This window comes from Nilaparvata lugens, chromosome 2 (genome assembly GCF_014356525.2).
Source record: "Nilaparvata lugens isolate BPH chromosome 2, ASM1435652v1, whole genome shotgun sequence".
Taxonomy (NCBI): domain Eukaryota; kingdom Metazoa; phylum Arthropoda; class Insecta; order Hemiptera; family Delphacidae; genus Nilaparvata; species Nilaparvata lugens.
The window spans coordinates 13,702,679-13,729,922 of NC_052505.1; the positions used below are offsets into that span (position 1 = coordinate 13,702,679).

At 34.9% G+C, this 27,244-nt stretch overlaps 3 protein-coding genes across 11 annotated transcripts in view; 1 reads left to right on the forward strand and 2 right to left on the reverse strand.

Annotated features, from left to right (window-relative positions):
- Window positions 1-13,861, reverse strand: part of LOC111046064 (DNA-binding protein Ewg) — a 76,220-nt gene extending 62,359 nt beyond the window's left edge. For 4 of the 8 annotated variants that reach the window (XM_039420589.1, XM_039420592.1, XM_039420586.1 and 1 more), the window contains exons 1-3: window positions 13,385-13,522; window positions 6,064-6,203; window positions 4,409-4,625 (exon numbers count right to left, since the gene is read on the reverse strand). In XM_039420589.1, coding sequence (XP_039276523.1) covers window positions 4,409-4,589 — 181 coding nt within the window. In that variant the 5' untranslated portion in view covers window positions 4,590-4,625; window positions 6,064-6,203; window positions 13,385-13,522. Of the gene's footprint in view, window positions 1-4,408; window positions 4,626-6,063; window positions 6,204-13,384; window positions 13,523-13,758 lie in introns of those variants that run through there. The other 4 variants (XM_039420591.1, XM_039420593.1, XM_039420590.1 and 1 more) reach the window with 2 other exon arrangements.
- The window catches only part of LOC111046073 (5-demethoxyubiquinone hydroxylase, mitochondrial), a 31,132-nt gene continuing 17,011 nt past the window's right edge, over window positions 13,124-27,244 (forward strand). Inside the window, exon 1 of one of the 2 annotated variants that reach the window (XM_039420595.1) lies at window positions 13,124-13,510. The gene's annotated coding sequence lies outside the window, so the exon portion shown is untranslated. Of the gene's footprint in view, window positions 13,511-13,889; window positions 14,107-27,244 lie in introns of those variants that run through there. The other variant, XM_039420596.1, reaches the window with a different exon arrangement.
- LOC111061332 (protein shifted) overlaps window positions 21,778-27,244 on the reverse strand; it is a 74,169-nt gene continuing 68,702 nt past the window's right edge. The window contains exon 9 of the mRNA XM_039420594.1: window positions 21,778-21,956. Coding sequence (XP_039276528.1) covers window positions 21,859-21,956 — 98 coding nt within the window. The 3' untranslated portion in view covers window positions 21,778-21,858. The remainder of the gene's footprint in view (window positions 21,957-27,244) is intronic.

A 27,244-nucleotide genomic window follows, 5' to 3' on the forward strand; every position in this document is an offset into this window, starting at 1 on the left:
CGAATTGAAAATACTCCTGTACTATGACTTCAAAAATCTGGTCCGCCATCTTAGTTCCACCATATTGAATGCAACTTTATTTTTTTAAATGGTAAGGTTGTCATGCGATACATGATTTCGATACGAAATTTCAAGAAAAAAAGAATGGCGATAACCACACATCGATATCTAAAACCGTTCAGAAGATATTCACATTATTAATCAACACCACTTATGTATTTAATTTCTGATATGCATGATATTAAAAATGTGAATTTCTTCTGAAAGGTTTGAGATATCGATATGCGGTTTTCGCCATTCATTTTTTCTTGAAATTTCGTATAGAAATCATGTATCACATGACCACCTTCCTATTTAAAAAAAAAAATGTATTCAATATGGCGGACCAGATTTTTGAAGTCATAGTAAAGTAGTATTTTCAATTTGAATAGGATCCCCAATCATACCCACCGTCAAATAACCTTTGTGTATGAAATATTAAGCCGTTCTCGGACTTTTCACCCACCCTGTATTATCAACAAATGTAAATAAGTATCAGTTTAATTAAATTTATGACGCGTAGGTACAGTGTAGATATTATACCTATGGGTTCCAATGGGACTATTCCCACTCGAGCAAGTATGAACAGTTCCATTGAAAACCATGAGAATAATATTCTCACTGTACCAGACACGTTCACATATACTGATAAGTGGGAATCGACCTTAAAGCCTTAGGGTATGATCACATTGCATGCGTGTATGTGAGAGTGCATGAGTGGTCTTGCATAACCAAGCGCGCAGATGAGAAACAAAATCCGGGAAGAGAAATAGGAACACTCACACTGAACGCGTGCACTTGCTGGTTGCTTTCAGTGTGAGCAGCTACAGACAAGTCACAACCTGTTTCAATGGCTCTCTCCAGATTTTGTTTTTCGCCTCATGCATGATCTGACGAGCACTTGCACATACACGCATCCAATGTGATCATCCCTAAGGCTTTAAGATCGATTCCTAATTATCAGTATATGTAAACGTGTTTGATAGAGTGGGAATACTAGTAGTTCTGTGAACAGTAGACCTCGCGCTCAGTAAGTTACATTGATCTGTTATATTTTCTCAAAAATTAATAAATAATTTATCAATTTAAAATGTCTAGAAAAAATCCTAAATAAACATAAAGCTTTCTCTCCTATCGTACCGTTACGTGTCGTCCCGGAATGTGAGTGTGAGCGTTGTTATCAGGTCTGGCTGCAACTGTCTACAACGTTGATGGAAAGATACATTTTCAAGATGTTCGTTGTTTTTGAACGGGTAGTATTATAGTTTACTAGACAACTGATTTATGATGAATAATTCTATAGTCTGATTTTTAATCTAATATTGGCGTATGGAGGAGGCTTCTTTTTCCTTTTATATTATCCTTGAAATGCAAAATTTCCAAAAAACCTTGTATATACGTCGACGTGCAATTTAAAAAGGAATATACTTGTCAAATTTCATGAAAATCTATTACCGCGTTTCGCCGTAAATGCTCAACATATAAACATCAAGAGAAATGCCGAACCGTCGACTTGAATCTTAGACCTCACTTCGCTCGGTCAATTAATCTTATAATCAAAATATTCAAACTAGCTTTTCGTACCCTTACATGGTCTACGGAAAGGTATTTCCCATGTCTTGTTACATTTCTAACTTTCTCGCCGTATCCCATGCCTAGTCTCGGTGTCAAAATTACAAATGGTGGAAGGCTGATCCACCAAGTCAAAATCGTGTGTGAAACTAAATCACGCTGGGACAACAGTAGCTTCCACTAGATATTGCGGGAACACGGAATTGGAAATGTCCGGAACTCAAATGTACATAACATTTCCAATTCCGTGTTCCCGAGGCAGCTAGTGGAAGCTACAGCGGGAACGCGGATTTGGAAATGTCTGCAACTCAAATGTACATGACATTCTCAATTCTGTGTTCCCGTGGCAGCAACTATAGTCACTGTGTGTCCAGACCTAAAACAGCCCTCATCCAGCCAAAATCCCAGTCACCACCAAATCAAAGGTAACCGCATATTGAGGAAGGAGGTAGAGATAGAGTTAGAGTTGGAGGGAGAGGTCTAGACAGAGGCACCTCAATGCAGCACAAATACATGTTGTGTAATCGACACCCTCATGGTGAGGAGGTCAAGGTAGCAGCTTACATCGACCTCCTTACCGGTCAAGGTAGCAGCTTACATAGACCTCCTTACCCATATCACGAAATATAGTTGTGTAACATTGAGGTGCATCTATCTCGACCTCAGCCTCCAGCTCTACCTCCTCGCTATGCGAGTACCCCAAGGCTGACCACTAACGTAACGTTTCACATGTCCGATAAGTCTGTACAGTCAAAAACCTGAACAATGTTTTTGTGGCTTCGACTCAAGTCTGCAACTACAGGTGAACAGAGAAGAGTTGAAATCATTTTTTTTGCCTACGAGATTGGCGTAGTTTGAGGTTAGAGGTTTGTGTGTAAGACTCTTCGTTCTTCATTACAAATTACGAGCCACCTGCTCTAGAACATGGGTTTCCCATAGTTGAGTAGGTTAATTTCCGAAAAAATGTAATTTATTTATAATTGTAGTAAATTTCATATATTGTATTTTTGAATATTATGTAAATTTTATTGATTAGATTGCTTATTTGTATATTAATGGAAATAAAATTTACTAATAGTTCTGCGAACAGTAGACCTCGCTCATGAATACAACTTTCAATCTAATGAGAAGGGCCAGTACAGTAAGTACAGTATATTGTGAAGATTTAGCAATGTCATCTATTATTTTCTCCATTGAAAGTAGGAACATGAATTGCTGTATCTTCAAAGATACGAAAAAGTAGCTTTTGAGGTTAGTTTACGGTTTTTTAAATATTACAAAAAAAATGGAGATCTTGCCAAAAATCGTTACACATACGTTTCTACGCCTTGTTTCAAAGAACTTGCATACCAAATTTCATCCAAATCGGACAATAACTGGGACTGTAACTGCGGTACAAACAAACAAAAGCCGATCGAGTCGAAACTAAGACCTCAGCTTCGCTTCGATCAATTATTATTATTACACCGGTGCTCTACTTGAGGGTAACTCCATTTTGTAAAATTTGTAATGTTCCAGTGGCTTGGTTGCTGTTAGTGTTGGTTTAATTTTCTGTTTGTAAGCTGTTCAAGTCATTTCAACATTGTAGCGTTTGTGTGCTCTCTCAGGTCGAGTGTGCTCCAAGACTGTCCGTCTGGCAGCCATATAACCTGACCTGAAATATCAGACAAACAGTACAATGTCGAAACGACTTGAACTTGGGTGCTCTTTCAGGTCAAATGTACTCGACTACATTCCGTCCAACAGTCATATCACCTGATCTAAAAAAGCACAAAAGCGGTACAATGTCCAAACGACTTGAACAGTTTACAAACAGAAAACAAAACTACCACTTACGACAACTGAATCACTGGGGAATAATTACAAAGGATACAAAATAAGGTGACCTTGAATAAAGCAGCGGGGGGATAAACAACGAACAATCGCAAACACAAAAACCTAACCTCAAATGCCAATTTCGTGGGCGCAGGTGGAAAAGAAAATTGATTGCTGTCTCTTCTCCATCTTCATCTCTTTTTGTTCATCATTATCATCATCATCTTCATCTTCTTCTTCTTCTGCATCTTCTTCCTCTTCTTCTTCTTCTTCCTCTTCTTCTTCCTCTTCCTTTTCTTCAAAATTGATTGCTATCTCTTTTCCATCTTCATCTCTTCTTGTTTATCATCATCATCTTCTTCTTCTTCTTCTTCTATATACCTTCTAGACAAGCACTTCTTCTTCTACAGCTACTCTATGTTCTACTTATTCTTTACGATACAAACTGTAGTGATGGAATTGAATGAAAAAGACTAAGAAATTGTCAAAAAGAACACAGATTTATTGATACTTAGAAAGACCGGTATCTGATAAACAATTTACAATTACTTAGTCTTTTTCATTCAATATGAATAATTACCACAATATCAACATCTCAACCACACAAAAAGTGAATGTAGTGATGGAGTCTTTGAGCCAAAGCCACAAAGAGTCGTTCAGGTTCTATTTGCTTTCTAGACAAGCACTTCTTCTTCTATAGCTACTCTATCTTCTACTTTTTCTTAAGGATACAAACTGTAGTGATGGAGTCTTTGAGCCAAAGCCACAAAGAGTCGTTCAGGTTCTATTTGCCTTCTAGACAAGCACTTCTTCTTCTACAGCTACTCTATCTTCTACTTTTTCTTAACGATACAAACTGTAGTGATGGAGCCAAAGTCACAAAGAGTTGTTCAGGTTTTCGGACACGTGTGAAACGTGTGACGTGTTAGTGGCGAGCCCAACTTAACAGTAACCAAGAGGTGTAATAGGTAGTGGGAATCACCGTGTAAGTGCTGTTTTTGCCAACCTGCAGCCGCCAACTGAGCGGTGACCTCGTCGCCCATGGCCGCCGCCATTAGGTCGGCAGTGTTGCCGTAATCACTCGAGTGCGACGACAGGCAGCCGTCATCGTCGTCCGACGCCACCGACAGGGTCAGCGGGTCGGGCGCTGACGTGTCCATCATCCTCACAGTTGGCAACGCCGCACACCTAGTTACCACCTAAGAAAATACACCGACAATTAGTTCCAATGGAGCTCATTACTAATAATCATTGCTAAACGTAAATATGTGCTTTATTTATGTCATAACTTATATTTCAATAACAAGAACCAAGTCAGGTCCACTTCAAGACGCAGTCAATCCAGATCTCTGTACTAAGGAGAGAAGTATGAAGTATGCTTCGCTTATCGTGTCTAAACTATTCCATTATGCTGATAATATATTTATTTCCGCAAAAATGAATCATACAAACAATACAGACAACTTGCGCAAGTACAATGAACATTAGAATATAAATGATACAATGCATAATTATTAAGAATGCTAAACAACATAGATTAACATATACAGTATTAGCATAGCTTATATGAATAAATAAATTTTGTTGAATAAGAATTGACATTGTGGAATTTTTCCCCAATTGAAAAAACACAGTTTTATTTGTGTCACATCCACATATATTAGACTTGTACACAGGACTACAGTTTCGTGTAAGCTACACTAAAGCAGAAGATGTGTTGGTTTCAACACGAAACTGCAGTCTAATAAATGTGGATGACACAAATAAAACAGTGTTTTTTCAATGATAATAACACTATTACTGTATAATAATTATTTCAAATATACAATGGAAGCTATTTAAATAGAACTAAGGACTTCTGCTATAGCAAATAATGACCAAATTCATCGGATATTTGAAATAATTATCATACAGTAGTAATAATATCCCAGCAGTTGGTAAACTGCAATTACTAATTAAAATCTTCCAACTTTGAATGAATCACATCTGTATGATGGAGTACCAGAATGAAACTAAATTAAAAATGTAATGTAGAAAAATATAGGGACAATACAAGTAGGCTAGCACTAATAAAAATACACTTCAAATTATTGTAGAATTAATCACACAGGATGAAAAAAAGGGGGGAGAAAACAGGAGGATGATAACGGATTAAAGTCAATACATGACCAAAAGTTAGCCTATAGTGAGGTCCACGTTATAATGGCAGTGGAGAAAGATAGGAAACAATAACGTTGCCAATCTGCCTGTCCTGTCAATGCCTTCTATAGACGGTAGCTGACACAGGTTTATTGATATAATATCAACTGTTCATTCTCGTTTAAAATAATCAATAATATTTTATCAAGCAAGAAGTTATATTTTTATATAGTTGCATAATGAATTTTCATAATTATGATGATGTTAATTATTAATTCTACATTGTTAAAAGACGATCTGGCAACAGAGGAAAGCGAGAAAGAGATAGCGCTATAAGCTTTGTTGGATGATAGACAAGGATAGCAATACCATTGCTAATTCAACACTAATTCAATAAGCAAGTAACAAGAAAATAGAGGGATCATCTTGATGAAAATATAAATTTAACTGGAATCAAAGAGAAAATACATAAAAGAAAGAAAGAAGAGAAAGACATACTTATGAGAAATTACGCAGTGTCAGGTGATGGAGTAGACATGCAATTGGCGAGCAGTTTGTAGTGACTATGAAAGGATAACGTTTGGCTGCCAGCTGGATTCAACCTTCTCACAACACTATTGAAGAGTTTAGCTTCGGTCCTGCAACATTAGAGAAATAAATTAATTGAAAAGTGAATCATGAAAAATGTCAACAACCGCTGTGTCAGACCGCTGGCACACGAAACGCCTGTCCGCGGTGTGGACACACCCATATCTTGTCCTTGTATCAATCCATTTACATCTGTTTTGAAGGAAATATTAATAAAAAAGCTCTAAACCATTAAATGGGTGATTGCAATAATATTTTATTGATTATTGAGCTGTTGGCCATTTCCACACTCACCGATTGTAGGCCGTCGGTCCCGGCTGCCTAAAAAGCAGTCGTTAGGTCATGTCAGAGGCCCTGAAATTGATCAGTTGCGACCTGAAAACTCTGACACCAGACCTGAGCCAGTCAGGTCACTCGATATTATTATTATCAATTTATCGTGCTGACACCCTAAATGTCCTCTGGAGAATCAGCTGTTAGTGAGAATTGGCTAATCAGAAGAAATTTTGGGGGTGTCTTGAAGATAAACTTCAACCGACAATCGGTAATGTGAAAACGACCAATGACAATCGAATAAATCACTATACAGGGTGTTAGTGAGAATTTACTAATTACAAGAAATTTTGGGTGTCTTGAAGATAAACTTCAACCAATAATCGGTAATGTGAAAACGGCCAATGACAATCGAATAAATCACTATACGTAGTGTCCCACGAAAGGTGTAACAGGCGAAGACCATAGAATATGTACATGAAATTTGCAACAGAATTTCCAGTAAAATTGTTTTATATCAGTAATTCAGTAATCTCCATCCATCTTTGGTAGAGAGTTAGTGGGGAGGATATTTTCAATATTCTTTCCGAAGAATGGACATTGATAGGCTATGTCCAAAGCTCCGCCAATTTATGTAAATGCATAACAATATAATTATTATCTATAGTTATTATATTACAAATTGCTTTTTCATATCATATACAGTTCAATAATTATTTTCTTAGTCTATATTATGTAAATTCATCTATAATTCTGCTGTATTGTAAGCTATTGTATATAAGTGTATAAGCCAGTATATATTGTAATCTACATAAATAAAGTACTCAATCAATCAATCAATCAATCCATGACCAGCACTTGCTGGATAGATTGCGTCAAAAAATGTGAAACTTTTTAAATGTAAAACTTGATAACAAAAACTGAATCAAGATGGGAGGTCAGTCATAGATCTCAGAAAACATTGTATTGCCTCTTTATCCAGGGAGTAGAGTGCCAGACTCACAAGCCTCTCCAATAGTGCCCTTTCAAAGAACTTCTCCTCCTCACGAAAATACATGGGCATCAATCGACCTTAGGTTCGAGATTTATCAACTTTTCTATATTTTTGAAAAACGTCAATAACTATTTTACTATTCTAAGGATATGGTTCGAAGGTGGAAGGAATTTCTATTTCCAATAATAAGATTCATATAATTTGTTCCTTTGTTTGACGTTTTTGAACTATTCATGAGCGCTCAAGTTGAAAAAATAGATTCGTCTAGTTCAAAGCCAAATTTCAAACAGTTTGAACGTTCATAAAAAGTTAAAACATATAAACTGAATAAAAAGCCTGTATATTAACCTATTTTATTTGGTATGGATAAAATAGACTGAATAAAAAGACTGTATATTAACCTATTTTATTCGGTCTGGATAACTATAACCTTCAAAACTACTTAGAAAAACACTATATAGGCTAAACTGTTGCACCAAGAGTTGTGGGTTCGAATCTCACAAAGCGTTTGATTATTTGTTCTTTTCATCTTTTTCTTCAATGCCCATGGAGAGTTTATCTTTTTTAACGCTCAAATGGAGAGTTTACTATCAAGTGAGATTTTCACTTCAACTGTCAGCATTTCTTATAAACAACATACGAATGATTTCCATTTAAACATTGCTGACAGTTTAAAATGAATCTCACTTCAGAGGTCATCTGGACAGCATCACTTTTTTAGGAAATAATTATCGATAAGATTTCCGTATTTCTTTCTATCTTAATCTAATCTTACTCAGGCAAAAGTGGAGTGCTTATAATGTAGTGAGAATATCTTCAAACTGTCACCGTTCCTTATAAACAAAATTAATGCTTTCCATTCAACCAATGACAGCCTGAAGCTTGAAAGAATCTCGCTTTAAAGGAAATAGTCGGGAAATATTGATCAATTCATGGATGGCGCAAGCTTAGAATAGATCTATAGTTTGTGAAAATAAGTTGAGACTTGGCCCTCCATCCGAAGAAATTACATGGTTGCCAATTCGTGTAAAATTGCAACTTTCTCAAATTTCCAATTCAACGGGTCAGAATTGGATGTAGAATATCATCCCCGATATCCTAGTAATGCTTGAAGATGACTGTGGTATTCAAAGTGAAATTTTAAAAGAATCTGAAATCCTGACTGCAAATCTTCTACCACTAAAATCAAGAGATAGGTACGATAGCTTAACGAGTATTCTTTATTTTGTATTCTTTATTTATTTTGTCAGCAATACCTGTAGTGTGGCGAAAAATATCGTTCGCACCACGGGCAAAAATGTTTTTCCAGCTCTCAATCTTTTCTAGTCCTCGGCCTACGGCCTCGGACTTGAAAACCGATTTCGAGCTGGAAAAATCTCATTTTCTGCTCTAGGTGCGAAATATACTATTATTCGGTCTGGATAACTATCACCTTCAAAACTACTCAGAAAAACACTATAAAAACTGTTACACCAAAATTTGTGGGTTCGAATCTCACAAAGCGCTTGATTGTTTGTTCTTTTCATCTTTATTTTTAATACCCATGGAGAGTTTATCTTTTTTAACTCACAAATGGAGAGTTTACTATCAAGTGAGATTCACTTCGAACTGTCAGTATTTCTTATAAACAACATACGAATGATTTCCATTTAAACATTGCTGACAGTTTGATATGAATCTCACTTCAGAGGTCATCTGGACAACATCACTTTTTTAGGAAATACTTATCGATAAGATTTCCGTATTTCTTTCTATCTTCATCTAATCTTACTCAGGCAAAAGTGGAGTGCTCATAATGTAGTGGGAATCTTTCAAACTGTCACCGTTCCTTATAAACAAAATTAATGCTTTCCATTCAACCAATGACAGTCTGAAGCTTGAAGGAATCTCGCTTTAAAGGAAATAGTCGGGAAAAATTGATCGATTCATGGATGGCGCAAGCTTAGAATAGATATATAGTTTGTGTTAAATAAGTTGAGACTTGGCCCTACATCCAAAGAAATTACATGATTGCCAATTCGTGTAAAATTGCAACTTTCTCAAATTTCCAATTCAACGGGTCAGAATTGGATGTAGAATATCATCCCCGATATCCTAGTAATGCTAGAAAAGATCCAGGATTGAAGGATTGAAAGGAAATTCAACTTTTATGATAAAATTGGAAACATCGCGAAAATTTGTATTTCATTTGAAAATCACTTCTCTCAGAATCATGGGACGTCTAAAGCGTAATAATTTTTTATCAAATTGATGGGGAGAATGTCTCCTTTCTATTGGTGTCTGGATAATTTTTATCCGACTTATAGTTATTTTTTAATTAATGTTTATGTTCGTCAATGTCGAGACATTTCAAGCAGAAAACATAAAATTTTCGACATGCTGGAAACTTTTTTGTTTCAAAAGATAAGTGGGTGGTGAAAGCAAGAAATTTTCTCAGAAATAATTGAAATTGTTTTTTCGATTGTCAAAAGTAGTCGGAAGATCGTATTTTGGTCTCCAAGGAATTTTAAAGTTCGGAGAGCGGCTGCATGGCATGCATTGTGTACCAAATTGTATGCTAAAAGCTGGAAATTTACGAGATATTTGACTGAATTATTTCAAACGTAAGCAGCTGATTGCCTCTAGAAAGGCTGTAACGAAACACTGCTTGGATTATTCGAGGCGGGGTTGTCATTTTCACTATTTTATAATCATGTGGCTTGCAGTTGCTGAATATTTCAATCGTTCTGTATTTTGCTTTTGTTGATCCCAGCTATTGATAGCTTATGGTGGCACACCATTCAGCCGCTATCCTTGACTTTGAAACTCCTGAGAGGCCAAAATACGTTGTTTCTAGTACATTTGACAATTGGAAAAATAATTTCAATTATTTCTGAGAAACTTTCTCGCTTTCACCACCTACTTATCTTTTGAAAAAAAAAAACAGTTTCTAGCATGTCTAAAATTTCATGTTTTCTGCTCGACATTGACGAACATACACATTAATTAAAACTCTAGTGTGGCGCACTCACACAACTTTCCTTGCCGTTATGAAAATTTATCACCTGACACTAGTGTTCCCGTGCATCTCAAATCTACTATTCAAAGATCCAAGCCAGCTGGTGACAGGACAATAACGCTGGAGACACACGAGATCTGCTATCTCTTCATAGTGAATGATTTAATAGAATCAACAGTTGCCAACAGTTTGCAATTGAAATAATAACATTTTCTCGAATTTCGAAGCTTATTTGAAATTTTAGGTGAAAATGTTACTGAACATTAATTGTAGAGATTTTCATGCACAATCTTTTCCACTTGGAATTTTTTGTTCAAATTATATCTGAAGCCTGATAATTGAGAATCTAAAATCAAACTTTGCATAGATGGGGCGGAGCTCCTGGAATTTTTACAGATATAGGACTTGTGGCAGTTGATAGAGATTATCAATGACTATTTTAGGTATTAAAGTGATCAAAATCGTTTGACCCGTTTTTGAGAAAAACTGGGTTTTTGACAACATTTTTGCCATTTTATCCGCCATTTGAATTGCATTACATCGAAATTGTTCGTGTCGGATCCTTATATTGTAAGGACCTTAAGTTTCAAATTTCAAGCCATTCACCCTATCAATTTGATATAAAATTATTACGCATTACGACGTCCCATGATTCTGAGAGAAGTGATATTTAAAAGAACAACAAATTTTCACGATGTTTCCAATTTTATCATAAAAGTTAAATTTCCTTTTGATAATTCAACCCTGAAACTTTTCTACCACTACTAGGTTATCGGGGATGATATTCTACATCCAATTCTGAAGTTGAATTGGAAATTTGCAATTTTACACAATTTGGCAACCCTGTAATTTCTTGGGATGGAGGGCCAAGTCTCAACTTATTTTATACAAACTATAGAAATAGATTTTCATTACCGTATTCGTTATACAGAGTTGGTGAAAAGTATGGAATACCTGAGTATTAAAGGGAAATTTGACGATGGTTCTCATTGGGGATCCTATTTGAATTAAGAAAACAGAATTTCAAGAGAAGATGAATGGCGAAAACCGCACATTGATATCTTAAAGTTATTTGCATTTAAAGATGTTAATAAATCATACAAAAAAAATAAATGTGTACATAGAAAATCTAGAAATAACCTAAATTATGACATTTTACTTTTTCAAGTGTTAGTTAACACTTACAGTAACATCAACTCACATATTTGACACTTCGGATAGAAAATGATGATCTGTCAGATTTTCTATGCACTCATTCTTTTCATTTCTTTATGATATATTAACAACTTTAAATGTGAATAGCTTCAAACCGGATTCAGATATTGATGTGTGGGTTTCGTCATTCGTTTTCTCTTGAAATTCTGTATCAAAATCATGTATCATATGACCATCTTCCTATTCAAAAATTGAAGTTAGATTCAAAATGGCACTTCCAAGATTTCGATGCGACAGAAGTAAGTTTTTTATTAACAACTTTAAATATGAATAGCTTTAAAACGGATTCAGATATTAATGTGCGGGTTTCGTCATTCGTTTTCTCTTGAAATTCTGTATCAAAATCATGTATCATATGACCATCTTCCTAATCAAAAATTGAAGTTAGATTAAAAATGGCAGTTCCAAGATTTCGATGCGACAGAAAGGTAGTTTTTTATTAGAATAGTATCCCCAATCAGACCTGTCGTCAAATCTTCCTTAAAAAAAATATTTAGCTGTTTCCATTCCTTTCACCGACTCTGTATATAAAACTATTTCTGAATATATATACACTCATCGAATTTTCATCTAGCTGTTTACCCCGTTTCGGGGTCTTCGGGGTGATTTACAGCATTTTATTGAGGATTTCTGTTTGATAATAATTTTTTTATAATAGATCATTAAAAATTCAATGAGTCTATATAATAGCTTATTAGAAAAACGATAGTAGGCGACAACATTAGCCTAATTCAGTGAGGTACCGGTAGGTTACTAGAAACCTGGTGGGTTACCTTACAGCAGAAGTTTAGAAGAGCAAAAACTATGTCATTTTTCAATTCTTTTTAGATTTAAAATAATAGAAGCAAATTTAAAATAGTATTGAATGATAATAACCTAATCCAAAAACCAAAATAATTTAGTTACTTTTGTTCAAAGTACGGTAAGCTTTTTCTGTAGTCAAACCTCATAACCTTAACTTGCTTGCGTTTTTCTATCTAAATTATGGTCCAGTCTACCAAATAGAAAACATACAAATTATGTATCCATGTAAAGTTTTTATTTTCATAAGATTAAATTATTTATTAGAAACAGAATAAATATTGTATTCATCTAGTTAAAATAATCCCAAGGTGAAGATGTTTAGGTTCAAAATTTTCTAACGTTGCCTTTCTTAGAAATAGCCTAAATACAAGATTTCTTTCTTTCAAGAAAGTAACTTATTCATCCTTCAAAATTGCTAGATTTTAATAATTTGAATATATTGAGAGAAGAAAATAACACAATGATTGAATCTTTAAGTGTGGGTTTCCAAAGAAGATGGACATCGAAAGAAATCAATAATTTGAAGACGTCCATTACTGGGGAACAAAGCTATACTAAGCTTGAAAGAAACTGTATAAAATTACCAAGGTAAAAATAGTTTAATTACAAGTCGAGTTGTGTATTTCTGACTGTCTTTCAATAGATTAGTGTTATCAGTTACACTATCATTGAAGCTTCTATGAACGAAAACTTGGTAAATGTTGACTTGGGCGAGCAAGTAAAATGACGCCATTCAACCATCTTTTTGTTACAAGATAGAAGATAGAAACTTGGGACATTGGGATATGAAACGATAACATCATATAGAAGTCGGCATTGATAAGAAATCAGCACACAGTGTTCAGACTATTCAGAATGAACACGTAATTGAGCTGAAGAGGAACGCGCGACTCTTGTGATCTGAGCAGGCCCAGTTAATATATAAGAGACTACGGCTGCGTACGCACCTGCGTGAAGAGAGGGCCATTTCAACAACAATTTCATGTCTCAGGTGCCTGCTGAACAATAACAAGATGCACTAAGTTGTCTAGGAACTATTAACACTTCAAGGGAAACTTCAACTTCAACACCAGGTACTTTCAACTCTTCTTGTATTAAACCGTGATGACATCCATGATTATCGATCCATTCCTTCCTTGCCAAATGTATTGGTTCTATAGCTGGTGAAGACGCCATGTTGCTCGAGTCTGCGCATTAGCTTACTTAGCAGACGATAAAAAAATGGCTCTCGCCGCTTTCGTTCTTGAATTTAAAAATTATTAACCAATTTAACCACAACCCATAAAATTTAACAACACCAAATAATAATTATATAACTTACCTGATTGTCCAAAAGACGCCACACTTCCATGAGTCATCTAATCTGTCTATTCTTGATTTTGTTCGTGATTGTTTCAGAAAATAACGTGGGCTGTGATTGGTCGAAAGGGCAAATAAGTGCCACCTAGTGATTGTTTTTAGAACTTTAATCAAAAATTCAAACAGTTGCCAACAGTAGGCATCATAACCTACAAATTGTAGATTTTGTGAAAAAAATTATTGGTTTTCATTTATCAATAACTGTCTATTGATAAGTTTAAATAAAATAACAATACTTTTGAACTTTAATAATTGCAGCTCCCCGAAACTACATTAGAATTGTAGACGAGGAAAATTTACACGTTTTGACGTATGTATCTTTAATCTTTACACTATTGTTTACTTTTAAAACTAGGCTTGTTTGTCTTTATTATTACTTTAAATATAAACATGTCCAGGTAAATGTTTGCTTTTTATTTGTTATTTTTACTGTTTTTAATCTGCACTTCAGTACCTATTGCAGGTTAAATTATTTCATAATTTGATGAAATTTAAGCCAGACCTAACCTTTCATTCAATATAGCCTAAATGATATTTTGCATTAAATTTCTTTGCAAAACAAAATCACTGATAATGTTGAATTTATTTGGGTTGATAATTTTCCTATTCTCAATGCAAGGTGATTGTAGACCTCTTTAGCAATGTGAATAGGATCTGATACAAAAAACCAGACCATGTTAAACGCAGTTTTAAATGGTTTTAAACTTTTAATAAATTTTTAGAAAATCATATAGCTTAAACTTACCGCACATATCTAAAAACTAGTAAATTCCACATTTTAAAGAATCAAACTAGGTTCCTATTATAAGTTTTCAGTGGTGTGTTCAGTAATTGCAACTGTTTGATTATGTAATAAATTCAACGATGACTCTATATTTTGTTGATGCACGGTAGTCGGAGAGATTCCAGACTCATTTTATATTCAGTAATAGAAGATATTTAAAAAAATGTATAGATTAAAAGACCAGTCTACCTATAATCCAATAAATGAGTACTTCACATGATAAATAAACTATATCACCTTGAAATACCAGCCAGGCATCCTGGATGGCCATCTTTTGTAGCTTGAACTATTTTCCACATGCAGAAGCATGACCCCACAGCAGCAGTCCAAAGCTCAGGATACTATGGGAAAGAGCATGGTATACCAGCAAATAGGTTCCGATCACCAACTATCAACTTCCTAAGCAAATAGGTGACTCGTGACAGATGCCCTTAATATGGCACTCCCAGGTAAGCTTTGGATCAATGGTGAACCCAAGGAGAGACACACTGGGAGTGCTTATTCCCTGGCTGCGACTCTGTGTATAAACCAATCTTTGAGTCCTATCTACATTTAGTAGCAACTTATTTGCTTCCAACCTACCTCCAGCAGCATCGAACAGTACAGCCTCCTGCAGCACCTGGTTCAGATTTGGGCCGGAAAAATCAGTAAAGTATCATCCGTAAACTTCCGTGCCCTACCCTCAAGACCAATGTCATTGATTGCAATCATGAGTAATACAGGTCCCAACACAGAAGATGTTTATAGATGATTGATATTCTTGTCATTATATATGATAGTAGATAAAGCAAATTTCAATCATTTATACTATTCTATGATAGTGGCCGCAAAAAGATATTAGATAAATGCCTTATCACCGTTTACCGGTAGCTGATAAGTTGAACAAAAAAAATTAATAATACTTTTCCTAATATAAACTATAAAGCAAGCAGTCTAATTAAAAATCTATAAATAATAGTAATTCACCAAATAAATACAAAATTGATGCATAATATTATATATTATTGTCATTATTTGTAGAGACTCTACCCATCTTCAATCATTGACTAGCTCCACAACATTACCAATTCGTTTTTCAACAATTTCAACATTAATGAATTTTTTGGGATGAAAAAATATTTGTATTTGAATTTATTATTTTTACAAAAATGAACAGTTGATATCACATCAGATTTTTTTCTTTTTCATTCAACACATCAGATGTATCAGTATCAGCTATCCTCTATAGAAGGTAATCGACAACGCTGTTCTCCTACCTTTCTCCACTTGACCGAGCGAAGTGAGGTCTAAGATTCAAGTCGACGGTTTGGCATTTCTCTTAATGTTTAAATGTTTATATGTTGCGCATTTACGGCGAAACGCGGTAATAGATTTTCATGAATTTTGACAGGTATGTTCCTTTTTAAATTTCGCTTCGACGTATATACAAGGTTTTTGGAAAGTTTGCATTTCAAGGATAATATAAAAGGAAAAAGGAGCCTCCTTCATACGTCAATATTAGAGAAAAAATCTGGTGTGGTGCACTCACACAACTTTCCTTGCCGTTCTGAAAATTGATCACCTGACGCTAGTGTTCTCGCGCATCTTAAGTCTACTACTCAAAAATATGAGGCAGCTGGTGATAGGTCAATAACGCTGGAAACACACGAGGTCTGCTATCTCTTCGTAGTGAATGATTTAGTAGAACCAACAGTTGCCAACAGTGTTTGCAATTTAATAATCACATTTTCTCGACGCTGGAAACATACGAGGTCTGCTATCTCTTCGTAGTGAATGATTTAATAGAACCAACAGTTTGCAATTTAATAATCACATTTTCTCGAATTTCAAGCTTATTTTCAATTTTAGGTGAAAATGTTAGGTACTGAACATAAATTGTAGAGATTTTCATGCTGAATCTTTTCCACTTAATTTTTTTTGTTCAAATTGTATCTGAAGCCTGATAATTGGGAATCTAAAATCAAACTTTGCATAGATGGGGCGGTGCTCCTGAAATTTTTACAGATATGGGACTTGTTGCAGTTGATAGAGCTTATCAATGACTATTCCAGGTATGAATTTGATCAAAATAAATGGAGCCGTTTTCGAGAAAATCGCCTGTTTTTGACAACATTTTCGCCATTTTAGCCAGCCGCCATCTTGAATTGCATCCGATCGAAATTGTTCGTATCGGATCCTTATAGTGTGAGGACCTTAAGTTCCAAATTTCAAGTCATTCCATTAATCGGGAGATGATATATCGTGTACACAGACGCACATACACACATACAGACCAATACCCAAAAACCATTTTTTCGGACTCAGGGGACCTTGAAACGTATAGAAATTGAGAAATTTGGGTACTTTATTTTTTTTCGGAAAGCAATACTTTCCTTACCTATGGTAATAGGGCAAGGAAAGTAAAAATCAGACTATAAAATTAGTCATCATAAATCAGCTGTCGAGTTGATTATAAATTGCATGCCATGACGCATGCAATTCAATATCTCAATGTAACTTGGTGAAAAATCAACAGCTGTGTAGACTGTAAATTGCATGCCTCATTGAATGCAACTTTTATGCACTATTAAAAAAAATAGGATGCAAAGAACTATAACAGCTTGTCTGGGCGCCTAGATGTCTTCTGGTTTTCTCGCGCTAAATTCCGGAAAGCGTTATTATGATAATATTGAATCTTGTGTAAGCATGATCTGATCAAATAAATAATTCAAATCAAATCGTTTATTGCACAAAAATATATACAGAATACAACTGAAAGGAAATTGACAACTTTGTGCTACATGTCGGCAAAAGAAAACTTGTACGCCGACGTGGAGTCTTAATATAACTTATTCACTTATACATTAATATTAATATATAAAATGATCCTACAATATTATAATATAGGCTAACAGTAATTAACATTCAACCAACTAAATATTCTATTCTAAGAAATAACAATAAATTAAAGATATACATAAAGCTGAATTTAAGATTCATACAACATCAATCAATATTAAACCAAATCATTAATTGAATAAAAATAATTTTCTTTCACCCAGGTATGGAAATCTTTTATTTTAGGCTTCTTTATCAACCATCCTCTTGGAACTTTTTTATAGAGTTTATTTCTCAAATATGAAATACTTCTACGGGATAGGGTGCTATCAACTCTTTCAATTGTGATAAGGTTTTGAGCGACTTGTCTAGTTACTCTTTGAAAATTTTGAATATTTTTTTAATTTGAGCACATGTTTCTTAATAGTCTTTAAAATGAACAATTGTCTTATAGTGAACAGATTGGAATTTTGAAACAATGTGACACTTGGGAAATCTCTCGGATACCTCATTATTGTTTTGATAACTAACTTTTGTAAAACAAATAGAGGTTTTAAAGTTGAATCAAAAGTTCCTCCCCATATAGAATTACCATACTGAACTAAGGATTGGAATAGAGCAAAATAAACAGATTTTAGTAATTTTAGACTCAAAATACTTCTAAGCATGTACATTTTTAAATTGACCACCCTTAATTTTCTACAAAGGTAGCTAATCTGAGGTGACCAGCGTAGATGCTTATCAACAAAAATACCAAGATACTTGTAATTGTTTACACTCTCAATAACCTCATTGCAAGAATCACATGGATACCTGTTACACGCATTATTCAAACAAAGCCTGTTCATATCTAGATCTCCTCTTGTTGTTGGACTGAAGGTCATACATTTTGTTTTACCAAGATTTAGTCTCAAATAATTACATTTTAGCCACTGAGAAACCTTATAGTAACCCACTTTTGTTTGCTTGATAACATCTTCCCAGGAACCTTCTTGGAAGATAAGTGCTGTGTCATCAGCAAAACAAATTGTCTTAGACCCAACTGAGTCCAGTACACTAGGCAGGTTATTAACATAGATCAAAAATAAAACTGGTCCCACTGGTCCCTTGAGGTAGACCCCATGTCACATCTCTAATCTCACTATTACTACCACCACAGCTAACGATTTGGCTTCTACCCCTTAGATAACTTTCAAAGAAATCTAACTCTATTCCTTGAATACCAATATTAGATAGTTTCTGGATCATTTTATCATGTGGTACTGTGTCAAAAGCCTTGGCCAGGTCCAGAAACATTACCAAGGTTTTTTATTTGTTTTGAAACCATTGTATATTGTCTCAGTTAAGGACTCCAATGCATCCTCTGTGCTTCTACCCTGTTGGAAACCAAACTGCCTCTTATCAAGGATTTTATTAACATCTAGATATTCAACTAATCTTTTCTTTACCAATTTTTCGAAAATTTTAGAAATAGAACTTAGCAAGCTAATTGGTCTATAATTTTGAGGTATTTCTTTACTCCCCCCCCCCCTTGTGTAAAGGAATAACTTTTGCATGCTTGAAATGCAAGGGAAAGTATCCAGATGAAAAACAACAATTGAAAATTTCTGAAAGAGGTTTAGAGATTGTGTCAGTTAATAGTTTTAGCACGCTGTTGGATATGTTATCCCATCCAGGTGCCTTATTATCATTCAAACTTTTGATTACTTCCTTGATTTCTGTTTCAGTAACAAAATTGAAATTAAATGCATTTTCAATATCTATTGTTTGTTCCAAATATTGATCTTCATTCTGTCCATGTATATCAATTTCCTGCGCCTGATTTATACCTACATTCACAAAATAGTCATTCAAAGCATTAAGATCTTGATTTACATGTAATTGTGAATTCTTATTTACCCCAATAATTGCTTGATTTATCACAGACCATAATCTTCTTAGGGTCACCTTGAGCTTTATTTATTTCTGATTGATAATATAAATCTTTTGCTTTTCTAATTAGATCTACTATTCTATTTCTGTAAGACAGGAATTTCCTTCTCAGCTCTACATTAAATGGTCCATTTTTCAATCTTTTATATAATCTATCTCTTATAGTTATGGACTTTAGAATTCCATTGGACATCCAAGGTTTCAAATGTTTTTTAGTTAAATTAACCTTTTTAATAACTGTTGCTCTACTGATGCACGTTTTTACATTATTTACAAATTCATTTACTAATGTTTCAATACTTCTATTCGCGTCAATCTCCCAATTCATTAAAGCACTCTCCTCTAACAACTTTTCTTTATTAACATTCCTCACTTCAATAAACTTACATGGCTTACTAGATCGAGAACAAACATCTTTTTTAATTGATGCGTGAAGAGCAGTCGCATAATGATCAGTAATTGACATTTCTAATACAGCAGTTTTTAATGAGTCATTATGTTTGGATTTAGAAAAAATATGGTCTAAACAAGTATTTGAAGCAGGATGAGTTTTTCTATTGACAAAGGACTCAAACCCATGCGAACTCATAATAGACAAATAATCATGCGTTTTTTTAGAGTTACATAACAAATCAATATTTACATCACCTATCACTAATGAATAATCAAAATTAAAGCATGAACCATTCATATAATTATCAAGTTGTTCTATAAATAAAGGTATACTTGTACTAGGAGATCTATAAACGGATGTTACTAAATATTTATTATTTTTAGTTTGCAGCTCAACAGCTAAGAAAGGATATTCGTTTGGACTATCAATTTTTTTCGAGGAAATACTATTAGCTACATACATGACAATTCCATCTGAACGATTCAAGGAGTTACTTTTTATATATAAATTATAGCCATTAATGTTTAACAGTGATTTTTCTTCTTCAGAAGTCCAGGTTTCAGTAAAAATTAGAACCTCAAATTTTGTTCTCATGTTGTTCAAAATAATGTGAATTTGATCAAAATTTCTTTTCAAACTTCTTATATTTAAACTAAAAATATTCAATTCATAATTAAGGGGCTGGATATAGTTCAAGTATTCATCGGTACTTTCACATTCCCTAACACTGTTAATACTATTTACAAATTGCGTGAGATCATTCATAATAAATGTTTAATCAAACCTGTAGCAACACTTTATTCCTCTCCGTTGATAACTTTTTTCAGATGTCCAGTCCCTTGACTTTGAATACAGGTGAGCCCTCCGACGTCTTAGCGCACATTTGTGAACCACGAAACCAGACGAATTTCCAATCATTTTCCCTAGCTAACTCACGAGCGGCTTTCAGTTCTTTAGCACTCTTGGCAGTCAGCTGATTCATTAGCCTGAAGTGTCCGTTCGGCAGGTTTCTGTTGATTTTTTTCACGTCGATTCCGGGGCTGCTCCTATCTTCTCTGCTTATGGTTTGGAAAGCCGTCATCCATTTGTCCCTCATACTCCTTCTCACGAACCTGACGACAATCATCGGTGTAGTCTCTCGGTTCATGGATGGCAGTCTGTGAGCGACGCTGATTTCGTTTGATGAAAAATCAGACACTTGGAGAGCACTGGCTACGCCTTGTAGTATTTCGTCCATGTTTTCGTTCTTTGTTGCAGGTATACCGGTTAATAATAAATTTTCCCTCCTGGTATATTCTTCTAATATTTCATTTCTCTTAGAAAGAAATTTCACTTCTTCTTTCAATTTTTGGTTTTCAGTGATTAATTGTTCATTAGCTTTTTTGATTTCTCCGATATCCGATTTGAAACTATCAAAACTATCCGAAACAAATTTTACTGAGTGAGTTAGTTCCCTTAATTGTTGATCAATATCTTTTTTCAACGATTTTGAAAACTGTTCAAATAAAACAGTCATTTTTCGCATTAAAACATCACTTTCCATTAGTGTATCAGTGTGGATGTGCTTATTGTTTGGGACGTCGTTCAGTTAAAAATGTTATTTATTCTATTCATAAAACTTTTGTTCAAATGTGAGGATCAAACTAACGCAAAGAAACCGGCCATCTCGCTATGATCACCAATACCATACAACGGCATACCAACAAGTATCTCGCGTAACAATTCCTTGAGACCACTCAACTCGAGTTTGCGGACATTCTGTGGCAGTTGAATTCCAATGTCATACACGCTTAATAACTTACTGGTCCCATCATAATAAATTATTCCATAACTTATTTTCAGTAAAGTCCGTATACGTTGAAATTAAATTGTCATTGTTAGGCTATACATTTTTTAGAACTTGAATGGGGTAGCTGCTATGCGAACACGACAGTCTGGAGTATGACTGGTTGATATCATTGGGCATCCAGTGATTGTGATATATTTTGTGGTATCAAAAATAATTATGCACTCAACTACGAACAATTACAATTTTAATCTCAATAGGCATCTAATATTATCAACTTACATTTAATAACAAATAAAATACATTGCAATAATATTTGATCAAATACAGAATTTCATCAATCAATCAATCACAGATATTTTCCAACTTCGGAAGTATCCTCATAAGATTCAGACACTTCTCCATTGGCATGGGCTGGCGCTCCTCTCTTGACTCCCATTGGTACCTCTGTAAAAGAGATGGAAAGTTAGTTAGTTTTTGCAACTTTGAACTTTATTTTCCAAAAAACATTACAAACAAAGAAAACGAAAAACAATAAGGGAACTTACTTATTGCATTAGCAAGTTGATGCTAAATGTAGCTGTATATTTATAGTTTATTAAAAAGAAAGTAACATTGCTGCTAGTATAATTATAATGTCTATTATAAATAATTACGGGTAATATTTGAGGAAAATGATACCTGCATAGGTTTAAAACCTGTGCGCGGTAGGTTATTAAAAAAAGATCAAACAAAGACACAAAGAAAATTACAATTACGAGTTGATAATTATAACTAACGTATGTAACTAAAAAAATAAAAATGGGAACTTTCCAGAGATGAGGTGAAAGAGATTATAATTATAAAGAAGAAAGCAAGATTATGAATAGAACAAGCATTAGACTAATTGAACAACAAAGTTCACATACCTATTTAATAGTTATGCTTATGGTACCTAATGGTTTTGCAATTACCAACGACGACAATAATTATATTTTATTTACATTACGGTACTACTATGATACTATGAACAAGTTAACTAAAAAAAATATAAATGAAAAGAAGTACTACGAAACTAAACCAACAGAACAAACAAAACAATTGATGATAAGTTACTGAAGCAATCAAATAGGTGCAAATTGTTTTTAATCGTAATCAAGTAAATCAAGATCTTTTGATTCAAAACTGGGGAGACTATTGAACCAAGAGTTCACTAACCTTATATTCAAGTATATATTTATCCAAATTTTTCCCTTTTCCTATATTCATTTCAATATTCAGGAAGTCTCGAGGAAGACTGTTCATCATTTTTTTTGATACATAGATGAATTGTCGACGACATACATAACAAAATTTGAAAAAAATTAAATGTTCAAAGAATGTATAGAATTGTATATTAGTTTTATTTTATTAATAGAGCATTATTAGTAAGATTCTCTCAAGATCCATTTATATAGCGAGAATCCCATACATCAGTATCAGAGTCAATGACCTGACAGATTCAGTAAAAATATCATTTTTATGTGTTTTAATGAGATTACTTCTATACAGCGAGGCAGGGGCGAGGGGGACCGCCCCCAATCTAAAATTATATATTTAATCTGAATATTATTCAGGCTTAAAATATTCTTTCCCCTGGGAAACGAACCACTTTTCTATAAGTTATTCTAGTGCTAGAATAGTTAAAAATCACACAACTTTCCTTGTCGTTATGAAAATTGATCACCTGACGCTAGTGTACTCGCGCATCTCAAGTCTACTATTCGAAGATATGAGACAGCTGGTGATAGGTCAATAACGCTGGAAACACACGAGGACTGCTATCTCTTCGTAGTGAATGATTTTATAGAGCAAACAGTTGCCAACAGTTTGTAATTTAATAATCACATTTTCTTGGATTTCAAGGTTATTTTCAATTCTAGGTGGAAATGTTACTAGACATTAATTACAGAGATTTTCATGCTCAATCTTTTCCACTTGAAATTTTTTGTTTAAATTGTATATGAAAGCTGATAATAGAGAATCTAAAATCAAACTTTGCATAGATGGGGCAAAGCTCCTGAAATTTTTACAGATATAGGACTTGTTGCAGTTCATAGAGCTTATCAATGACTATTCCAGGTATAAATTTTATCAAAATCGTTGGTGCCGTTTTCGAGAAAATCGCGAAAAACCCTGTTTTTGGCAACATTTTTGCCATTTTAGCCGCCATCTTGGATTGAATTTGATCGAAATTATTCCTGTCGGATCCTTATAGTGTAAGGACCTTACGTTCCAAATTTCAAGTCATTCCGTCAACTGGGAGATGAGATATCGTGTACACAGACGCACATACACTCATACACACACAGACGCACACACACACACACACACACACACACACACACACACACACATACAGACCAATACCCAAAAACCACTTTTTTGGACTCAGGGGACCTTGAAACGTATAGAAATTTAGAAATTGGGGTACCTTAATTTTTTTAGGAAAGTAATACTTTCCTTACCTATGGTAATAGGGCAAGGAAAGTAAAAATGTGATTTTTGACACCTGATTTGAAAATAAATTTGGGGGGGAGATCCCCCGGTTCCGTACTCCCCAAAATACGCCACTGCAGCAAGGCGAGTATGAATAGTCCCATTAACACTTATGGGAATAGTATTTATTCTCATTATAAAAAAAGTAAATTTGTATGGCTTTTGTTGGTGGGGAGTCCCTTGCGGGAAGGTCCCACCGCCTGAATAATTATATAATTTAAGCCGTCAATGGGCCTTACGACTGTCATACTTCAGCCGGGACCGACAGTTTAACGTGCCCATCCGATAACACGGGAGTGATCTGGTTAAAAAACTTTTGGTATTGAGAGGGTTTGAACCCGGGATCTCTATGCTGCTACGCAGGCACTCTATCCACTAGACCACGGTTCACTCCAATATATCACTTATATTCTCATTATACCTGATACTGATATGCCTTCCGCCTTCAAAGTGACAGCATTGGCTGGATAAGGATAGTTGTTGCTATCTGAAGGAATTCTGACATTTCAATAATTGGATCATACTGTGATCCACTGATCAACTTTCAATATCTGGGTATAAATTAATTAACAATTCTGGTGTACAATACATTGAGTTTGTATTGATTTGTCTATTGTAGGATTAACACCACTATTTTCTTGAAATACTCATGACTTATTACCAGTTTTATGGTGAAAAATTGCTAAAATTGTGTTGATCAACCTAATTGTGGATTAAAATTGGTAATTCCAATGCTTTCGTTATAAAATTACAATTTAAATTATTCAGGAAAAAATTCTCTACACTCTGGATAAGTTAATTAATAGTAAAATGTCTTCTGATTGAATTTTTTTAGCAAATCGTAAGACATTCTGGGTGTCAAGTTAATTTTTTGAAACGTTCATCAGTGGCCAACTTTATCCTCCCGGTAGTCGCGCCCTACTCAATCACATGAGCAGTCGCGTGTTGTAATTTTTACAACATCTAATTCTCCAAGTTTTATGTACTCTGTTTACTGTCAAAACATATTAATTAATTGTATAATTAGTATTCCCATTTTATTGGATTATTTTACGCCTATAAACATTTGGATGATTACCATTTCGTAGCCCAAAAAGGTACACCAAGAAGAGCCATCAATTTTGTGTTATTGGTTCGTTTACAGTCCCCGTATACAGTCTTTCCCTTTCATACTTATGCACTGTCGCGACTAAATGGCACCTAAAGATTGAACCATTGTTCTGTTGATACTGCAACTCAGTGGAGTGAGTGATGGGGTGAAAGTTTTGGAATGCATAGGTGACTCATTCACTGACACCACCCCAATCAATAGTTTTGTGCAACAAAAAAACTGACAGTGAAAAACAGCGCGACTGCCGGAAGGTCAAGTTCAATTAGTTTTTATTTGATGGGTCCGTATGCATTGATTGAACGAGCAAAGTGAGGTCTAAGATTCAAGTCGACGGTTTGGAATTTCTCTTAATGTTTATATGTTGCGCATTTACGGCGAAACGCGGTAATAGATTTTCATGAAATTTGACAGGTATGTTTCTTTTAATTGCGCGTCGACGTATATACAAGGTTTTTGGAAATTTTGCATTTCAATGATAATATAAAAGGAAAAAGAAGCCTCCTTCATACGCCAATTTTAGAGTAAAAATCAGACTATAGATTTATTCATCATAAATCAGCTGACAAGTGATTACACAGATGTGTGGAGAAGCCAGTCTATTACTGTATTTCCATAAGGTCTATAGTTTCAATCAGGTACTTGTGGATGAGAATACTGCGTGAGGTCTACTGTTCACAGAACTACTAGTCATATAAATAATGTTCATTATGTTTCACTGCCTTAACTTTTTCAGTCGATAAAATTCATTCTCTTTCTCTATATTATGGTCACACTTATTCATAAATCATGTGATCATGATCATATTGTATCAGATCACATGTTCATATTACCTAATGTTTTCAAAATAATCAATTGAATACACAGTGTACAAAATTTTGCTTCAAGGATTTGAATATTATCGTTACACTCAGTGGACTGTACCAATTATCCCAATTTATGAATTGATTTATTTTCCGCTAATTTTTAAAAATGTACAAGTCAACAAAATTACTCAGATACTGGAGAAACGGTGGTGAGATATTTTCTAAATTTGTGTTTTGTACTAGAAATGCTAGTAGCCAATCATCAGCTAATGCTCTAGTGATAGGGGTTTACGATGCGAAAGACAAAGATAACCAACAAGAATTTTCCGAAGCTGGCGAAAAAGTTAATGAAACCTCTAATGGTTTACTGAGGGAATTGCTGGATCGTCAAAATATACCATTGGGTGCAGCTCAGGTGTACTCTCATTTGGGAATCGAGGGGTTCACCCATGTTGCGTTGGCAGGTGTAGGGCCTAGGAACCCCAACAGGTTAAATCATACCGAACAATTGAATGAAGAGAGAGAGAACATTCGGCTAGCTGCAGCAATGGGAGTGAGAAAGGTGCAAGACCGCGGAGCCAGTAAGATTTCTGTGGAAGGTTTTACTGAACCTGAAGCCTCAGCTGAAGGCTCCCTGTTGGCCGCCTACGATTACAACGCGAATTTGTCGGTGGATGTGACACCTCCGACGATCAGTCTTTACGAGCACAGTGATACCAACTCGTGGGCTAGTGGCGAAATCAATGCTGAATGTCAGAACTGGGCTAGACATTTGTCACACGCGCCCGCTAACCTCAAATTTCCTGAGATGTATGCAGAGGAGATTTGTGAAAAACTGTCGAGATTTGACATCAGGGTGGATATTAGGAAGAAGGATTGGATGAAGTCAAGACATATGCATGCAAGTTTGGAGGCAGCAAAGAGCAGTTGTCATGCCCCAATTTTGTTGGAGCTGAGTTACTGTGGAGCCGCACCTGAAGATGGCATGGTTGCGTTTGTCGGTAAGGGAAATATTTTTGACTCGGGTGCCCTGTTTTTGAAGCCTTGCAAAGGCATGCACCACTACAGAGCTGATATGGCGGGGGCGGCAGCAATTTGTGCCGCCTTCCAAGGAATCGCGCGCAAACGAATCCCTATCAACATCAAAGCCGCCATCTTCTTGTACATGAACATGCCTTCACCCATGGGGTTGAAACCGGGTGACATCCTGAAAAACCGCAACACAAAGTTCATGAGAGCTAGCGATCCTGACAACGATTGTCGGTTAGTTCTGTCTGAAATTGTAGACTACGTTGGTACATACG